The sequence below is a fragment of the Lampris incognitus genome, chromosome 13 (assembly GCF_029633865.1).
Source record: "Lampris incognitus isolate fLamInc1 chromosome 13, fLamInc1.hap2, whole genome shotgun sequence".
NCBI lineage: Eukaryota > Metazoa > Chordata > Actinopteri > Lampriformes > Lampridae > Lampris > Lampris incognitus.
This window is the reverse complement of record NC_079223.1, coordinates 23,178,272-23,194,445: the sequence shown is the minus strand read 5'-3', so window position 1 is coordinate 23,194,445 and position 16,174 is coordinate 23,178,272. Positions and strand designations below refer to the sequence as shown.

Genomic DNA, 16,174 nt, shown 5'->3' with positions numbered 1-16,174 from the left:
TCCACAGGTTATTCCCATTGGAAGGGTCAGGTTTTGACAGCAGATGAACTCCACGTCCTTTATGAAGGAATCAAGCTCAACAATGTACACCACTATGATTATGTTTTAACAGGTAACAAACACACACACACACACACACACACACACACGCACACGCACGTGTACACAAACATTCATACAAACTACTTTGCCTGTTTTCTGTCAGTGATTGTTTGTGTGTAATCTGTTACATGTTATATTGGATTACTCCAGTAACAGATAGATTTAAGTAACTTTAATTTGTTAGTTGTAGAAACATTTATTTAAGTCAAGCCACCGTGTCCTTGTTATTTGTGGCCTGAGACCTGTTTCACTCAATGCTTTCCCCTTCTGGAGCCGCACTGTTGACAGTGAACACGAAACAGGATAATGTTATTGAACTCATTAATAACCATTGTAGTTGGAAAAGGGGTTATAGAAAAGATAATTTCATCACAAATACGACTGAACAAATGAATCCTGATGTTTCCGTGTGTTTGTGTTTGGTTGTTTGTGTCTGAGCTGTGCGTCTGATTGTGTCCTTCTATTTGTGCACGTGATTGTTCTTGCACATGTCTGTATCTGTGTCATCATTGTATTATTAAGGGTACACAAGAGACACATCGTTCCTGGAGATGGTAGTGGATATTATTCAGGAGTTGAAGAGAGCTAATCCCAACCTGGTCTATGGTTAGTGTTCAGCTCTGCACTCTTTTGACTGTGATTCATTTGGTTTTGTTTAACTGTATTCATCTTTACTCAGCTGGGTTTTTCCACGGAAGTTAGGTCTCTTTCCATGTGCGAATTTGTCCAGGCAGCAGCTTCAAGACAAAACCACCCGGGGCAGCAGAGCTAGAATCAGACTCCGATTGTTTGCCAAGCAGTAACTGTTAAAGGACTTTTTTATTTTTGGAATTTCCCCTCTTTTTCTCCCCAGTCGTACCTGGCCAATTACCCCACTCTTCCGAGCTGTCCCAGTCACCGCTCCACCCCCTCTGCCAGTCCGGGGAGGGCTGCAGACTACCACATGCCTCCTCCGATACATGTGGAGTCACCAGCCGCTTCTTTTCACCTGACAGTGAGGAGTTTCGCCAGGGGGACGTAGCGCGTGGGAGGATCACGCTATTCCCCCCAGTTCCCCCTCCTCCCCGAACAGGCGCCCTTACCGACCGGAGGAGGTGCTAGTGCAGCGACCAGGACACATACCCACATCTGGGTTCCCACCCGCAGACCCGGCCAATTGTGTCTGTAGGGACACCCAACCAATCCGGAGGTAACATGGGGATTCGAACCACCGATCCCTGTGTTGGTAGGCAACAGAATAGACCGCCATGCTACCCGGACGCCCTGTTAAACAACTTTTATTGGTGAAAATGATGTTTTGGTGAAATATATAGACAAAATTTGGAGATGTGTGTGTGTGTGCATACGTAATTGTGATGCAGAAAGTTGTATGAGACTGAAATTAGCAATTAAAATATTTGCACCATAGCTCTCCTCTCCTCTCTTCCTCTTGGTTTCTGCTTTGTGTGCACCAGAGTCAGTCGCCCACCATCAATATACACAAATATACACACTAGCCTGTCACCCAGGTCTCAGTTGACACCTTTTTTGTCTGTCATTTCAGTGTGCGACCCTGTCCTTGGAGATCATGGGTCCATGGTGAGTTCACGAAGAAGTGAACACTATATGCATGCGTAAACATATTGATTGAGTGTCTCACTTCATTTGTGTGTCTGAGAGAGATACGTAATTTGTATGTGTGTGTGTGTGTACTTGCGTGTTTGTGTAAAAGCATTGAAAAGCAAGATGCTTGAAATGGTTTGTATGACATCTATGGCAGCAAAACGCTTGTGTGTGTGTGTGTGTACCTGAGGGAGTAATGATGTAGAAAATTTACTTTTTGCCAAATCTAAAATGGATACAAAGACACATGTACACACACACACACACACACACACACACACACAGACAGTTGCACACACATGCATTTTCCATATGTTTAATAAGATGTCCAATGGAGAAACAGAAAAATATTGGAAGACAGAAACAATAAAGAGAAAAAAAACCTCCCATAGTGAAACGTTACCGAAAAGGTTTTGTCCTCAGTACCTTGCTCAAGGGCAAGCATGTTGGTGTATTTGTATATTTCCCATTCTCTTCCATTTTGTTTCGCCTGTCGGGAGAGTTAACCTGTGCATATCTCTCTCTATAGTACGTTCCCCAGAACCTCCATCCAGTATATAAGAACAAGGTGGTCCCGGTCGCTGACATCATCACTCCTAACCAATTTGAGGCTGAGTAAGCACCTCTGACGTTTTTTAATTTAGTAGATTTATCATTTAATTTTTATTCATTTACTTGAACTTTTAAAAAAAGATTTTTTCATCATAAATCAATCATCAGCTTTGCTTGAAATTAGCATAAATTCATAGCCAAATTGAAGAAAATTAACAAGCATAAAAGACAGTTACTTTGCAATGTTGTAGTTGTATGAGTTTGATGTGTAATACAGTTCTTTGGTCTTACATAAACCAGTGTGTAAGAGGAGAGAGGCAGTAAGAGACAGTGTTTTAACATATTTCCTCTCCCTCTTACCTTATACCGTGGACAGATTTCTCTAATTTCGTCCTTCTAATGGCTGCCTTCTGCTGGCTTGGTGTCAATCCATATTTTGGGTGTCCATTAGCTGACTTTCCAGGGTTATTGGTTAAAAGGAGGCATTAACCTAAGGAACTGAACATAAGGAAGGAAAAAGCACTAACATAAGGCTTGAGACATGGCTGCTCCTGCTAAAACAGCTCGTCTTGTTGTACAGATGGATAGCACCACCTAGTGAATTACTCTCAGAACTACAGAAAGATGATTGAGACGTCTTTCTGTGTGGCAGTGAACCTTTCTACCTAATTTAGTGCGTTCCAGAGTGGGTGGCGCGGTTGCCTCACAGCAAGAAGGTCCTGGGTTCGAACCCCTGGGTAGTCCAACCTTGAGGGTCATCCCAGGTTGTCCTCTGTGTGGAGTTTGCATGTTCTCCCCATGTCCGCGTGGGTTTCCTCCGGGTGCTCCATTTTCTTCCCACAGTTCAAAGACATGTAGGTCAGGTGAATCGACCGTACTAAATTGTCCCTAGGTGTGTATGTGTTGGCCCTGAGCTGGACTGGCAGCCTATCCAGGGTGTCTTCCCACCTGCCGCCCAATGACTGCTGGGATAGGCTCCAGCATCCCGCGACTCCGATTGGGATAAGCGGCTTGGATGATGGATGGATGGATGGAAGTTCCAACTTAATGTTTCCAACTTCCGACCACAAAGCTTTACAGTGTGGAAAAAGATTAGGTATAAACAAAGAAGACGGCTTAACTTGAGAAGCAGGTGTTTGTTTCGCAGGTGTTCAAATAATTGAAATATCAGCAGAGAAGCCTGCTGGCATTCATTAACCAATTTGCAAAGGATAAATGATGTAAAATGCCTAGAATTGGGAAATTTGATTCAACAATGCATTTTGATAGCTTAAAATTGTCTTATGATGACTGTTTACTATACACAGTACTCTGCTTTGCGTGCAGCCATGTTAGTATGACGTCATAATCGACTCAGGGTTCCTGATTTCCATCTGAGTTTACTGCTTGCGCCTCTGACACTGAGTGGCGTTCCGTTACACTTTTCCAAGTAGGAAGTTGGATACCCCGACTTTCCGAGTTGTCTGGAACGCAGCAGTAGTAGTATGTTTTAATGACATCGTTCATTTAAATATGAAACCAGGAAGTAGTGGGGGGGGTAAACTATAAATATTTCCCCACCTAGATGAAATGTATTTTCACAGTAACCCATTTCTAGTTTACTAGTCGACTAGTTGACTACTGTCAACTTTTTTTCTTTTAGAATTTTTTCCCCTAACAATATTCTGGATGGATTTGACTAGTTTATCCTTAATCCCTTTGATTAAAGTAATTGAAAAGACTAGCCAAAATGCCAATTTGGCAACATCAGTTTTTGCTTTTTGTCAGTAAGTGGTGCGTTACTTGCCGTTACTTGATGCAATATGGTGCAAATAAAATTATGGTGCAAATAAAACAGATTTATGATATACCAATTTGTATCCATCCATCCCTTTGTTATGAATGTGTGTAGGTCTAGATTACAATCATAAAGAAATCTTCATGAAGCAAGCAGTCTGGGACAAGTTAAGCCTAATTAATATGTCTACCCTGAGACCGATGAGTCGACTAGTCCCTCAAACAATCTCCTGACTAGTCGACTTGGAAAGAAATTGACCTTTGCGCACTCCTATCAGTTATCTATAATTTCACATTTCTTGTGATGTTTTTAGATGCTCCCAAATTAATTCTTTATTTGCTTTCTATGTACTGCCACTGTTGAATTGACATCGATGAAATGGTTACTGGCGTTTTTGTCTCTCAGGTTATTGACAGGAAAAAATATCAGCACAGAGAAAGATGCAGTGGAGGTAAGTGCCTCCTCTCCCCTCATTTTCTGATTGTGCTGGGTCCTTGCCTGTGTTACTGACAAACAAACTGACTAATTCCCTTTCACTAACAACTGCGTTCTTTCTGACTGTATGTTGGTCTTTCTTAGGTCATGGACCTGCTTCATGCCATGGGCCCAGACACTGTGGTCATCACCTCCTCTGACCTGCCCTCTCGACTAGGGGACCGCTTCTTAGTTTCACTGGGAAGCCAGCGCACTGGTAGGTGTTGTGAGTATGCGTGTGTGTGTGTGTGTGTGTGTGTGTGTGTGTGTGTGTGTGTGTGTGTGTGTGTGTGTGTGTGTGTGTGTGTGTGTGTGTGTGTGTGTGTGTGTAATTGCATATGTGTGTGTGTGTGTGTGTGTGTGTGTGTGCGTGTGTGTGTGTGTGTGTGTGTGTGTGTGTGTGTGTGTGTGTGTGTGTGTGTGTGTGTGTAATCGCATATGTGAGCATACATATTGCTTGTGTTGGCATATTACTACATATTTGTGTGATCTCCTAATAAAGGCCATTTCTTAGTCTGGTGAACAAGTGGAGGGTGTTTCCATGATAAAGATGGTCTTTGTCCACTAAATTCACACAAGATATTTCTGCCGTACAAATAAGATCTCATTTGGAAAAACAAATTTTTGGAATTTGACCCAGATCAGTCTCGAAAGCCTGTTAGTAATAAAACAATAGGGTCATTTAACAAGATAAGAGGACTACGACCCTATTCACTGGTGTAGACGATAGCCAAAAATTAGATGGGGGGTGGTCTGTTTTTCTGTCTGTCTGTCTGTCTGTCCGTCCGTCTGTCTGTCTCTCTCTGTCTCTCTTGCTGTCTCCGCCATATGGCCAAAAGTATGTGGACATCCCTTCTAATGAATGTATGTGGCTATTTCAGCCACATACATTGCTGGTAGATGCATAAAATCAAGCACACTGCCGTGTCTCTATTAGGGCTGGGTGATATGGACAAATATCACGATATTTTTGACCAAATATCTCAATGGCGATATTTTGACGATATTGTAGAGATGGTTATTGGTACCCTCACAAAAGATTTACACAAGGACATTTTTGATAAACACTCATTAGTAATGTGGATATGACGTCCAAGCAGGTAGCGACAAATAATATAACAGCTAGTTATACAGCTAGTTTGGAAAATTGCATTGCTTTACTGTAATGCAGCCTTTAAAACCAGGAAAAGACAACACTTATGTCATATCACATTACTGATATCCAAAATCCCAGATGATATCTAGTCTTATGTCACAATATCGATATAATATTTATATATTGTCCAGCCCTAGTCTCTATACTCAAACATTGGCAGTAGAATGGGTCGTACTGAAGAGCTCAGTGACTTTAACATGGTACCGTCATAGGATGTCACCATTCCCACAAGTTAGTTGGTCAAATTTCTACCTTGCTAGATCTGCCCCAGTCAACTGTAAGTCTGTTATGTATTGTGAAGTGGAAATGTCTCTGAGCAACAACAGCTGTGAAGTGGTAGGCCACACAAGCTCACAGAACGGCACTGTCAAGTGCTGAAGCATAGCGAGTAAAAATCGTCTGTCCTTGGTTCAGTACTCACTACCGAGTTCCAAACTCCGCCGGGAAGCAACATCAGCACAAGAACTTTGTCAGGAGTTTCATTAATTGGGTTTCCATGGCCGAGCAGCCACACATAAGCCTAAGATCACCATGCACAATGCCAAGTGTCTGCTGGAGTGGTGTGAAGCACGGCACTATTGGCTTCTGGAGCAGTGGAAACGTGTTCTCGAGAGTGATGAATCATGACGCTTCTCTATCTGGCAGTCTGACAGACCAATTTGGGTTTGGTGGATGCCAAGAGTATGCTACCTGCCCGAATGCATAATGTAAACTGTTAAGTTTGGTAGAGGAGGAATAATGGTCTGGGGCTGCTTTTCATGGTTTCGGCTAGGCCCCTTAGTTCCAGTGAAGGAAAATCTGAATGCTACAGCATACAATTGAAGTTCTAGAGGATTGTGTGCTTCCATCTTTGTGGCAACAGTTTGGGGAAGTCCCTTTCCTGTTTCAGCATGACAGTGCCCCCGTGCCCAAAGCGAGGTCCATGGTTTGCCAAGTTTGGTGTGGAAGAACTTGACTGGCCTGCACAAAGCCCTGACCTCAACTCCATTCAACACATTTGGGATGAATTGGTGAGCTTCATACTGTGAGCCAGGCCTTCTCCCCAACTTCAGTGCCCAACCTCACTAAAGCTCTGGTGGCTGAATGGGAGTGAATCCTCGCAGCTATGTTCCAAACTCTAGCGGAAAGCCTTCCCAGGAGAGTGGAGGCTGTTCTAGCAACAAAGGGGGGGGGGGGGTACCGCCATATATTAATATGGAGGTACTCCCCTTTGGCCCATGGTTTTGGAATGAGATGTTCAACAAGCAGATATGGGTGGGATGTTCAGGTGCCCAAATACTTCCCAGGAAACATGCCCGTGCGGGCCCACTGTGGGTAGGTGTGGGTTTACTGTGGGGCAATGTGGGCAGGGGCAAACCCGCACTAATCCCACATGGGCCCCATGTGGTTAGCCCATGCGGGACCCACAGTAGTTTTGCCCTTTGAGGCTCCTATGTGGGCTTGGTCTTGCCCACAGTAAGCACATATGGGCCCTCTGTGTGTTAGCCCATGCGGGGCCCACAGCAGTTTTGACCTTTGAGGTTAACCCCCTGTTGACAGTACAGTTAAAACGTTTTAAGATTACAACTGCTTTAGGGTAAGCGGTACTCAAACTTTTTATTTACCACCCATGCCCAATGCTGCATATAGTCAGGCCTCTGCAAAAATGACAGTAAAATGTAAACAAGTTGTCCAAGGTATAACCGGTCCATCCCATACTTAACTAAAACTGCCCATCCAACAAGACAAGTACCGTCTCAACTTTTTGGTTTGTCGCAGCTGTTTCATATTATAGTTAAGAGAAAGAACACTAGTGTTTTAACCCTGTATAGGTTGATCCAAGCCCCGATTAATTTTAAAAAATTTAAAATTGGCATTTCAACTTTAGGTGGGGTGTCAAAGGGAAGGGGAGTAATACAGGGCAGCACATGATAACACACAGGCATCAAATCTACTTTAAGAAAGTGAGTGGTTGCCCTTGTCTCCAGTTTTTCCAATGTAAGCATTATGGCAGCTGTGCTGCTATGGTAGGAAATTTCAAGGCTCTTGAGTATGTGCAGGGCTGTTTGGTACTGCTGTAATCTTTCTGGCTTTTTCTGGAAAGAAAGTAAAGGAAACTGAAAAATTCATCAAATGTCACAACCTGGTTTCTGTGCCATGACAAATGTAGGAGACACCATATTAACGGTATGACAAAAGTAATTTATTTAACAAAAGCAAATTAACTGAACATTAACAGGGCATGGGGTGTGGATATCACTGGAATCAGTAGTGTAAGGTGTGCATGAGGGATGAGATAGTGGCTGTGTCCCAATACTAAGTCAGCTGCCATCAAAATGTGGCTCAGAAATGCCAGGGATAGAGACAGAGGAAGGAGCAGAAGGAGCAAAAAATAAATAGATTTAATGTTTGGTTTTTTTTTTAGATTTAATGTTCTTATTGTGTTCAAATGTGGTTCTATGTTTGTTGATCTGTTTTATAAAAGCATTTAATTTGGTATATAGTTTTGTTTTTCAATTCCAATTGTTTCCAATTTTCAATAAATTCTTTCTTCGTATAATTTATATTTTCTTAATTTTTTTGTTTGAGCTGGCTGTCAATAAATGTCACTAGCATACCAGGTACACATGGGGCACTATGGGCCCGTGTGGGACCACTGCTCCCAGCCCAAAGAGTGGGCATACTATGGGCATGCTGCGGGCCCACAATGGGTCCCACTGAGGGCCCACTCTGCTTAGTGTGGGCAGCCCACACTAAGCAGAGTGTGGGGCCCACACGTGCCCCGCATTTCATGCCAGTAACGGGGCCCGGGCCCACAGGGGGCTGCCCACAGTGGGCCCTTTGTTTCTGCCTGCAGTGGCCCCACATGGGCCCCAAAGAGGCATGTTTGCTGGGTTGTGGCCATATAGTGTATCTAACCATCTAGTATCTATACTTAGCACAAAAAGTAAGGAAATTTGTATTTGATAGATTATTTCTTTGTTGTAACAATGCTTCTTGGCAATACATCTTATACCATTGGAAAGCCTGTTTATTTCCCTTTTAAACGGTGCCACATTTGTAAGGAACATGCATTTGTGGGATGCGCAGCAGAGCTGAGTATGTGGGTTGCGCCCATGAAAAATTTGCCAAATCTTCTCTGCCAATGCCAAACAGCTTATTTTGCTGTTGCTATTGACTCTTGTTTTGAGCTCCTGGTACCCCAGGTGCTGACAATCAGCTGCCTGATATAAGATTTATTGCCAAGAAGCATTGTTACAACAAAGAAATAATCTACCAAACACAAATTTCCTTACTTTTTGTGCTAAGTTTATTTGTTGATCTATCTATGAGCATTTAGACTGCTACTATACTTGTGTGCTTTGGCTTCTCACTCCTATTATTTTCAGTATTTTTTTTGTTTTCTGTTGTGTTGTTGATCAGCTGACATTTCATCTTAATATGGATGGGAGTTTGTTCATGTGTGTGTTGGTGTGTGTATGGTAATGTAGTGCTTTTTACCATGTCTCCTTTCAATTTCAGAATTCATGTTTCCTTTTTGTGTGTGTGTTGGTGTGTGTGTGTGTGTGTGTGTGTGTGTGTGTGTGTGTTTGTGTGTCTGTCATGTGTTGTTCAGTTCTTTCAGATGGTAGTAGGACAACACAGAGAGTCCGTATGGAGGTACCAAAGGTGGACGCTGTATTTGTAGGGACAGGGGACCTGTTTGCTGCTATGCTATTAGCATGGACACACCACTACCCAAATGACTTAAAGGTATGGACAAATGTAGACGCACACACACAAACATAAAAGCGCACACAAAAAAGGAAAATCTTTCTGTCACTCTCTTACTCTTGCTCGCTCTCTTCATCTCCCAGACGGCTTGTGAGAAGACCTTTTCAGTGATGCATCATGTTATCAAGAGGACAATAGCATATGCTCATGGTGAGAACATCAGATAATGTCAGTCATTTAAAATGTAACTTTCTTTTATACTGTCATTGTTGCCATATATGTTACCAGTGGCAAACTTTTGTGACCAGTTGTCCCTACTGGTGATTAATCCCTTTGTTGTGCCAGCAGCTTTGCCACCATGGCAAATTTTGTGATACATTTTTGTGTTCTGCCCTTATGACACACATTTGCAATTTTTCTTGATTAAGAGTGTTACATGAATGCCTAAAGTGTAATGTAAATGTAAATCTGAGGCAAAATGTCTCAGTTGTTTGAGAACAGAGATTATTGTAACAACATGCTTTTTGATTGTGAGAGCCTTAGGGTTGAAATATTTGTTCCAAGAACACAAACTAAATATGTTAAAGCTTGTATATGTTTTCCCCCTCCGAATCCCCCATCTCTGTCTCTCGCTCTGTCTCTCTCTTTCTCTCTCTCTCACTCTTGCTTGCTCTCCCTCTCTTTCTCTTTCTCTTTCTCCCTCTCTCCCTCTCTCTCTCTCTCTCGCCCCCCTCCCCCCCCCCATTCTCAGAATTAGCAGGTCCTGGTCGGAGGCCCAGTCCTCCCCAGCTGGAGCTGAGAATGGTTCAAAGTAAAGCTGACATAGAAGACCCAGCAATTGTTATGGAGGCCACAGTCATATCTTAACATTAACATTCCCAGAAATCTAATATCATAATGATCCTTTTCAATCATCAACTGCTTAAATACCCAGTTACTCCTAGTCCTGTCTTTAAAAGTCCCTCATCACACTGAACCCAGTCTGTCATACTCCTACCTTACTCATAAAACCCCTTCATTCTTTAAACATACCATAATCCCTTAAATCCCCTATTTCTCAAACCTTGAAATCCCAACACCCCTTAATCCATATAATTACTTCCATGTGCCCTTACATACTGGCCTATAACCCCCTTCACGCCCTAAAAACCCATTTCCCGCCTCTGTAAACATAAAGGGAAAAAATAAAAATAAACAGAGCCATAGACTGAGGGTTTGGGATGTTTCATATATCAGTAGCCACAATACTGCATCTTCTTTGCAAGTAGTGTTGGTTACAATAGATTCAAGGCTTTCCACAGTCGTCACTATTGTAAGATACCACGCTCATGATGCTAATGTGGTGGAGAAACAGCTGTCCCAAAAAACAAAAAAAAAAACAACATGCATAGGTTAATACACCTGTCTGTGCCCCTAACTGAGGCATGGCAAGAAGAACTGGAGTAGGTCCCCCTGCTCCGAGCTACCATGTGTTTTGGGATGGATTAAATGCAGAGGATGAATTTCCCTGCCGGGATGAATAAAGTAGATCTTAATCCTAATCTTACCAAACAATAGCTGTTGTGTGCGATAGTAGAGGTGGAGTCATTATGGCTGCTATTTGAAACTGATGACCAAATTTTGTCTATGGTTCTGCTCTGACCCACCTCTGCCTCCCAGCCTCCATACAACCATTGATTAAATAGTGACCAACTACCCCATCCTTCCTTCAGAATAAAAGAAAGGAAAAAAAACGCACAATGTATAGTTGATGTATAGATGTTGTACTATAACTGTATTGAACCATCTGTATGATATCTTTTATCTGAACTGTCTGTTGGACCATTGTGTTGATGCTTCTGTGCCGTAGACCACCCACAGCACAATATCATCCAACCAGAAACATTTGGGCCAGCTCTGTCTCTCTCCTCCACAGAGACTACAGTGGTTCCACTGGCTACCATTTGTAATAGTTGTGAAATAGTCACAACATTGTCACAACAGTCACAACAATAGTTGTGAAATAGTCACAACCTCTGTCATCCTAACTGGTTTTAGGAAAAGGTCAATTTCACAAAATGGGTGAGGTGAGCTGCCCTCATTGGTCAATTTCACTTGAACTAGCCAAATTATGAAAAAACAAAAAAATCAGCCTTCTCGGTATCAGAACCTCCCTGTATGCAGGGCTGTCTCCATGATCAGCTCTGGCCCAGAACTTTCTATCTGAGGGTTTTCCAGCTGAAGTCATCAGAGGCTACCGACGTGTCTCTTTGAGAGATGTAAACACAAAATGGATAGCCTCCTCGTCTCAGCTGGATCAGTGTTTCCTTGGCAGCTTTGTAACCTTGACTAGTGGTGAGAATAGTCACTACAGTTTCCTCCACCCTACGCTGCGATAAAAAAAACAAAAAAACAGGAATAGTGTGATGAGGTCAATAACTGCCAGTGAGAAAATTGACGCCTCGTCTCACAAAACGATTGTCATCATGAAAGCAAAACAAAAGATTGTCTGCTTTTAGAAGTCATTAGTCATCTCGACAAGTCTTCGATACTAGGGTGGAGTGTGATGGGAAGGGTTGGGAGACGGAGTGAGAGTGTATGACTTGTGATTAAGGTCCAGGGGCTGCTTTCAGACCCACGATGTCGTGAGCACACGGCAGGTGCCTTAGCCCGCCAAGCTACCAGGAAACCCTGGCAAACAAGATTCTAACAATTTGCCTTTTAGTGTTATTGCCACCCGTGTGTCGGGCGCTGGTAGGGTGTCTCCAGAATCTTTCCGGTTGAAACATGCAGGGCAATGCCATGACTTGCGTTGCATATAGTTGTCATTGTTTCTGGTAGAATGTTAAAAATAACACGTTTAGCAATGAGTAACCGATATAGTTACACTTAAAAAAAAACGTTTTCGGGCTCCTCCGGTATCCCAGCTGCACCAGGTGTATGGCTCTGGGCAGGCCAGTGTAATTCTGTATCTCTATGGACCGTATTGTGATGCTGCCTCCGAAATGTGACTTCACAACCACGATACCATTCACTGAGGGACAGGGGGAGAGATAAGACGTGGGTGAGGAGGACTCATACCTCAGCGTTGGGATAGAAATTGTCTTGCATGCTTGTTAAAGGCGTTTTTATTTTATTTTATTTTTTCTTAACGTGAGAGCGGACTGCCAACACACACCTTTCTGTGTTATTCCTTTCTGATAATGTGTTATGAGCAAGACGGAGGAAGAGAGGAAACTATGAGGAAATTTGATCCCAGGCACACGTAACTCCGGAGGGAAAAGCCCTTGAGTATTTCTAAGCACATGTATATCCAACTTTTACTGTGAAATTTATTGTCCACCGCTAGTATTAAAATAAGGCAGAAGTGGAGTGTCCGGGTAGCGTAGCAGTCTATTCCGTTGCCTACCAACACGGGGATCACCACTTCGAATCCCCGTGTTACCGCCGGCTTGGTCGAGGGTACAGACACAATTGGCCGTGTCTGCGGGTGGGAAGCCAGATGTGGGTATGTGTCCTGGTCGCTGCACTAGCGCCTCCTCTGGTCGGTCAGGACGCCTGTTTGGGGAGGGGGAAATGGGGGGTGTAACGTGATCCTCCCATGCACTACGTCCCCCCTGGTGAAACTCCTCACTGTCGGGTGAAAAGAAGCGGCTGGCGACTCCACATGTATCGGAGGAGGCATGTGGTAGTCTGCAGCCCTCCCTCGGATCGGCAGAGGAGGTGGAGCAGCAACCGGGATGGCTCGGAGAGCTTGGTGATTGGCCAGGTACAATTGGGAAGAAAAAGTTAAAAAAAAAAAGAAAAGAAAAGAAGGAAGACGTTAGATGTTTATGCTGCGTTTCTTTTTGAATAGAAGAATACTTTTTTTTTGTAAGATCTTTTTTTTTCTCTCGCAGTCTAGCATTCGACAGGGCAGGTTGGACAGGTAACACAGGGTGACGAGGGAAAGGGAAGAAATGCAACAAAGGTCCCGTGACTCCAACCTGGGACACTGTGATCAGACCTGAGTCTAAATGTTACGTCCCTGAACAGGAGAATGCGTCATTTGAGTGGGAGATTTTTTTTATTATTATTATTTCAATTGATTTATTGTTATTGATTTATAGGACTGGGACTCTGCAGCAGAGAACGTTGTTTAAGAGGCAAACTGAATAATCTGTCAGTCTGATGAAAACCAAGGCGGTCGCCATTTAAAAAGCGCACTTGTCTTTAACAACTTTAGATGATAATTATACCGGGCCGCCATGGCGCTGACTGTCATATCAAAACATGCTACAGTGACTGTGTTTGCCAGACTTGCTCTCAACTCTACTGTGACTGACGTGTGCACTGCTCGGTCTTCTGCTTCCTGTTAAAAAACTAGTTCCATCATTTTCAGGTTAAAATGTGTCCAACCCTAGTCTCTCTGTGTTTGGGTGTGTATGAGTGGGAACATGTCCAACTGTGTGTGTGTGTGTGTGTGTGTGTGTGTGTGTGTGTGTGTGTGTGTGTGTGTGTGTGTGTGTGTGTGTGTGTGTGTGTGTGTGTGTGTGTGTGTGTGTGTGTGCACGCATGCCCATGTGTGTGTGGGTGTGTGTGCAGGTGTGTGTGTTGTCTATTTATAGTGATGTATCTGCCGCTTAAGTCGCTTGTCTGTGTGTGAGTGTGTATTTGTATATGTATTTAATGGTCACAGGGTTTTGTGTGCGTGTGTTTACATACATGCGTGGCGTGCAGTAGAAATTACTTGAAAGTTGACCAATACAGATGAAGGGAGGAGAGGAGGACGAAGGGGACAAGGACAGGAGATAGGTAAATTACAGAGGGTGTTAGGAGGAGTGTAAGAGGTGTGTTCAAGAGGACAATCATTCTGTGATGCTACACAGTGTTGCGCGACTCCACCTCTCTCCATCTGTAAAGGGTAGACCGGGGAGTCTTGTTTACGGCAACAGCAACGGTTTGAAAGGGTGAATGAATCTAACATATCTCTTTTGGGATCCCAACCTCCTTCCCTCTTAACCTCCTCCTTCCCTCTCTTTGTCTGCCATACCGCCCGCCGTAGCCCACATACTATATAGCTGCCCCTTGACCTTTTCCACCATCCCAACACAGTGGTTAGCCCCATGTATCTCTAGATTTGACTAGACAGTGCTCCTTTAGCCTCTCTATCTGTCTGTCTGTGTGTGTGTTAGATGGTTGCGGCGTAGCTCGTCCTCCCCCATCTGTCTGCTCAATGGTTACTACTGTTCCTGCTTCGACCTCACTCTGCTTTCTGCTTTACTTTTTCCACGCTTCTGCTCCCACGGCTCCGCCATCGCAAAACTGTTCTTGAGCTCTATGTGACACTTTGCCCCATTCTTGCCCTAAGTCATGCTAGCTAGCTGAACCACACGCCTCATCCTCCTCCACCCATTCAGTTGCTCACCCACCAACATGGATAAAAACTACAACGGTCAAACACCGTCTGTCTGTGGTCCTCTTCTCTCCTCCCAGTTGACAGTTTTCATCTCCTGCCATCTTGGTTTTTCTGTTCTTGGTGGCCTAAACAAAAATGAAAAACAAAACAAACTAATGTAATAATCAATGTTTGGTAACTGTTTTTAGTGCAATGTTTTTGGAGCGGTACGAGTATTTTCTAACATGTTACAATAAAAGATTGTAGTGTACAAATTCACATTTATAAGGTATATAAATATATATATATATAGATCTATATGAAAAATGTATGTTCTAATGCAATAAAGAGAGAGTAAGAGTTATGAAATTGTGGCTAATGTTGTCTGTGTGTGCGTGCGTGCATGTGTGTGTGTGTGTGTGTGTGTGAATAAAGTCCATAAAATATGGTCGACTGTTTGCTTCAAAAATATTCCCTTAAGTATTTTAGACGGGAATATATTCTGATGTCTGCCTTCCATCCTGTTTAAACTTGTGAACTGACTACAGCTGACGTCCAGTATGCAGTATCTTTTTAGCTTGATGGCATTTTCAGCTGTATCTGGGAACAGAGATCACAGAAAGTTGAATCAGTTCATCTGGACACAACGTTGTGTGATTTCTTTACCTGGGTTATTGAGCATGCATAAAGACATTATGAACAGAGAATACACTATATCTTATCAGAGAGTTGACAACCCCTAAACACCATTGTATATGTGGCATCTTAGAGATGTGTTGTCTTGCCTCATATTCATTTTCACAAGAATATGGTTAGAGGCCAAATTGAAAAAAAAAAAAAAAAAAAAGCTTTTTTGTCCCAATACTTGTGGAGCTTTCAGTTTACACATACTGAGCAAAGGCCTTGAGAAAGGTGCTTGGTCCTCTCCTGTTCATCCTTTAAATGCTCCCCCTTGGTAACGTCATCTTCATGGTCTCCACTTCCACTGCTATGCCGATGACATCCAGCTCTATATCGCCACTAAATCCATCACCACTGCAACTCGCTCCAGTCTGACCAACTGCCTCACTGAAGTCCCATTTTGGATGCAGGACAACTTCCTCAAACTAAATTGTGATAAATCTGACATGATCATCATCGGTCCCAAATCCCTGCTGCCTCACCATCGATAACTCCACTCTGTCTCCCTCCCCTCACATCCGCAAACTCTGAATCATTTTCGACAACAACCTCTCATTCGAACACCATGTCAATCATATCACCAGAACTGCCTTTTTCCATCTAAAAAAACAAAGCTCATTTCCTTCACTCATCCATCACTGTCCTTCTCTACTGCCAAAACCTTGACCCATGCCTTCATCACATCCAGAATTGACTACTGCAACCGCGTTCTCTACGGCTCATCATCTAAAGTCCTAAACAAACTCCAGTACATCCAGAACTCTGCTGCTCACCTGCTCAC

The 16,174-nt window shown here is 43.3% G+C and overlaps 1 protein-coding gene across 1 annotated transcript in view; it reads left to right on the top strand.

The window, feature by feature from the left end:
- pdxkb (pyridoxal (pyridoxine, vitamin B6) kinase b) overlaps positions 1 to 10,223 on the top strand; it is a 37,123-nt gene extending 26,900 nt beyond the window's left edge. The window contains exons 3-11 of the mRNA XM_056292202.1: positions 8 to 112; positions 625 to 708; positions 1,646 to 1,680; positions 2,234 to 2,319; positions 4,439 to 4,484; positions 4,613 to 4,724; positions 9,259 to 9,395; positions 9,500 to 9,566; positions 10,108 to 10,223. Of these exons, the coding sequence (XP_056148177.1) occupies positions 8 to 112; positions 625 to 708; positions 1,646 to 1,680; positions 2,234 to 2,319; positions 4,439 to 4,484; positions 4,613 to 4,724; positions 9,259 to 9,395; positions 9,500 to 9,566; positions 10,108 to 10,223 (788 nt within the window). The remainder of the gene's footprint in view (positions 1 to 7; positions 113 to 624; positions 709 to 1,645; positions 1,681 to 2,233; positions 2,320 to 4,438; positions 4,485 to 4,612; positions 4,725 to 9,258; positions 9,396 to 9,499; positions 9,567 to 10,107) is intronic.
- The last annotated feature ends 5,951 nt before the right edge of the window (positions 10,224 to 16,174 follow it).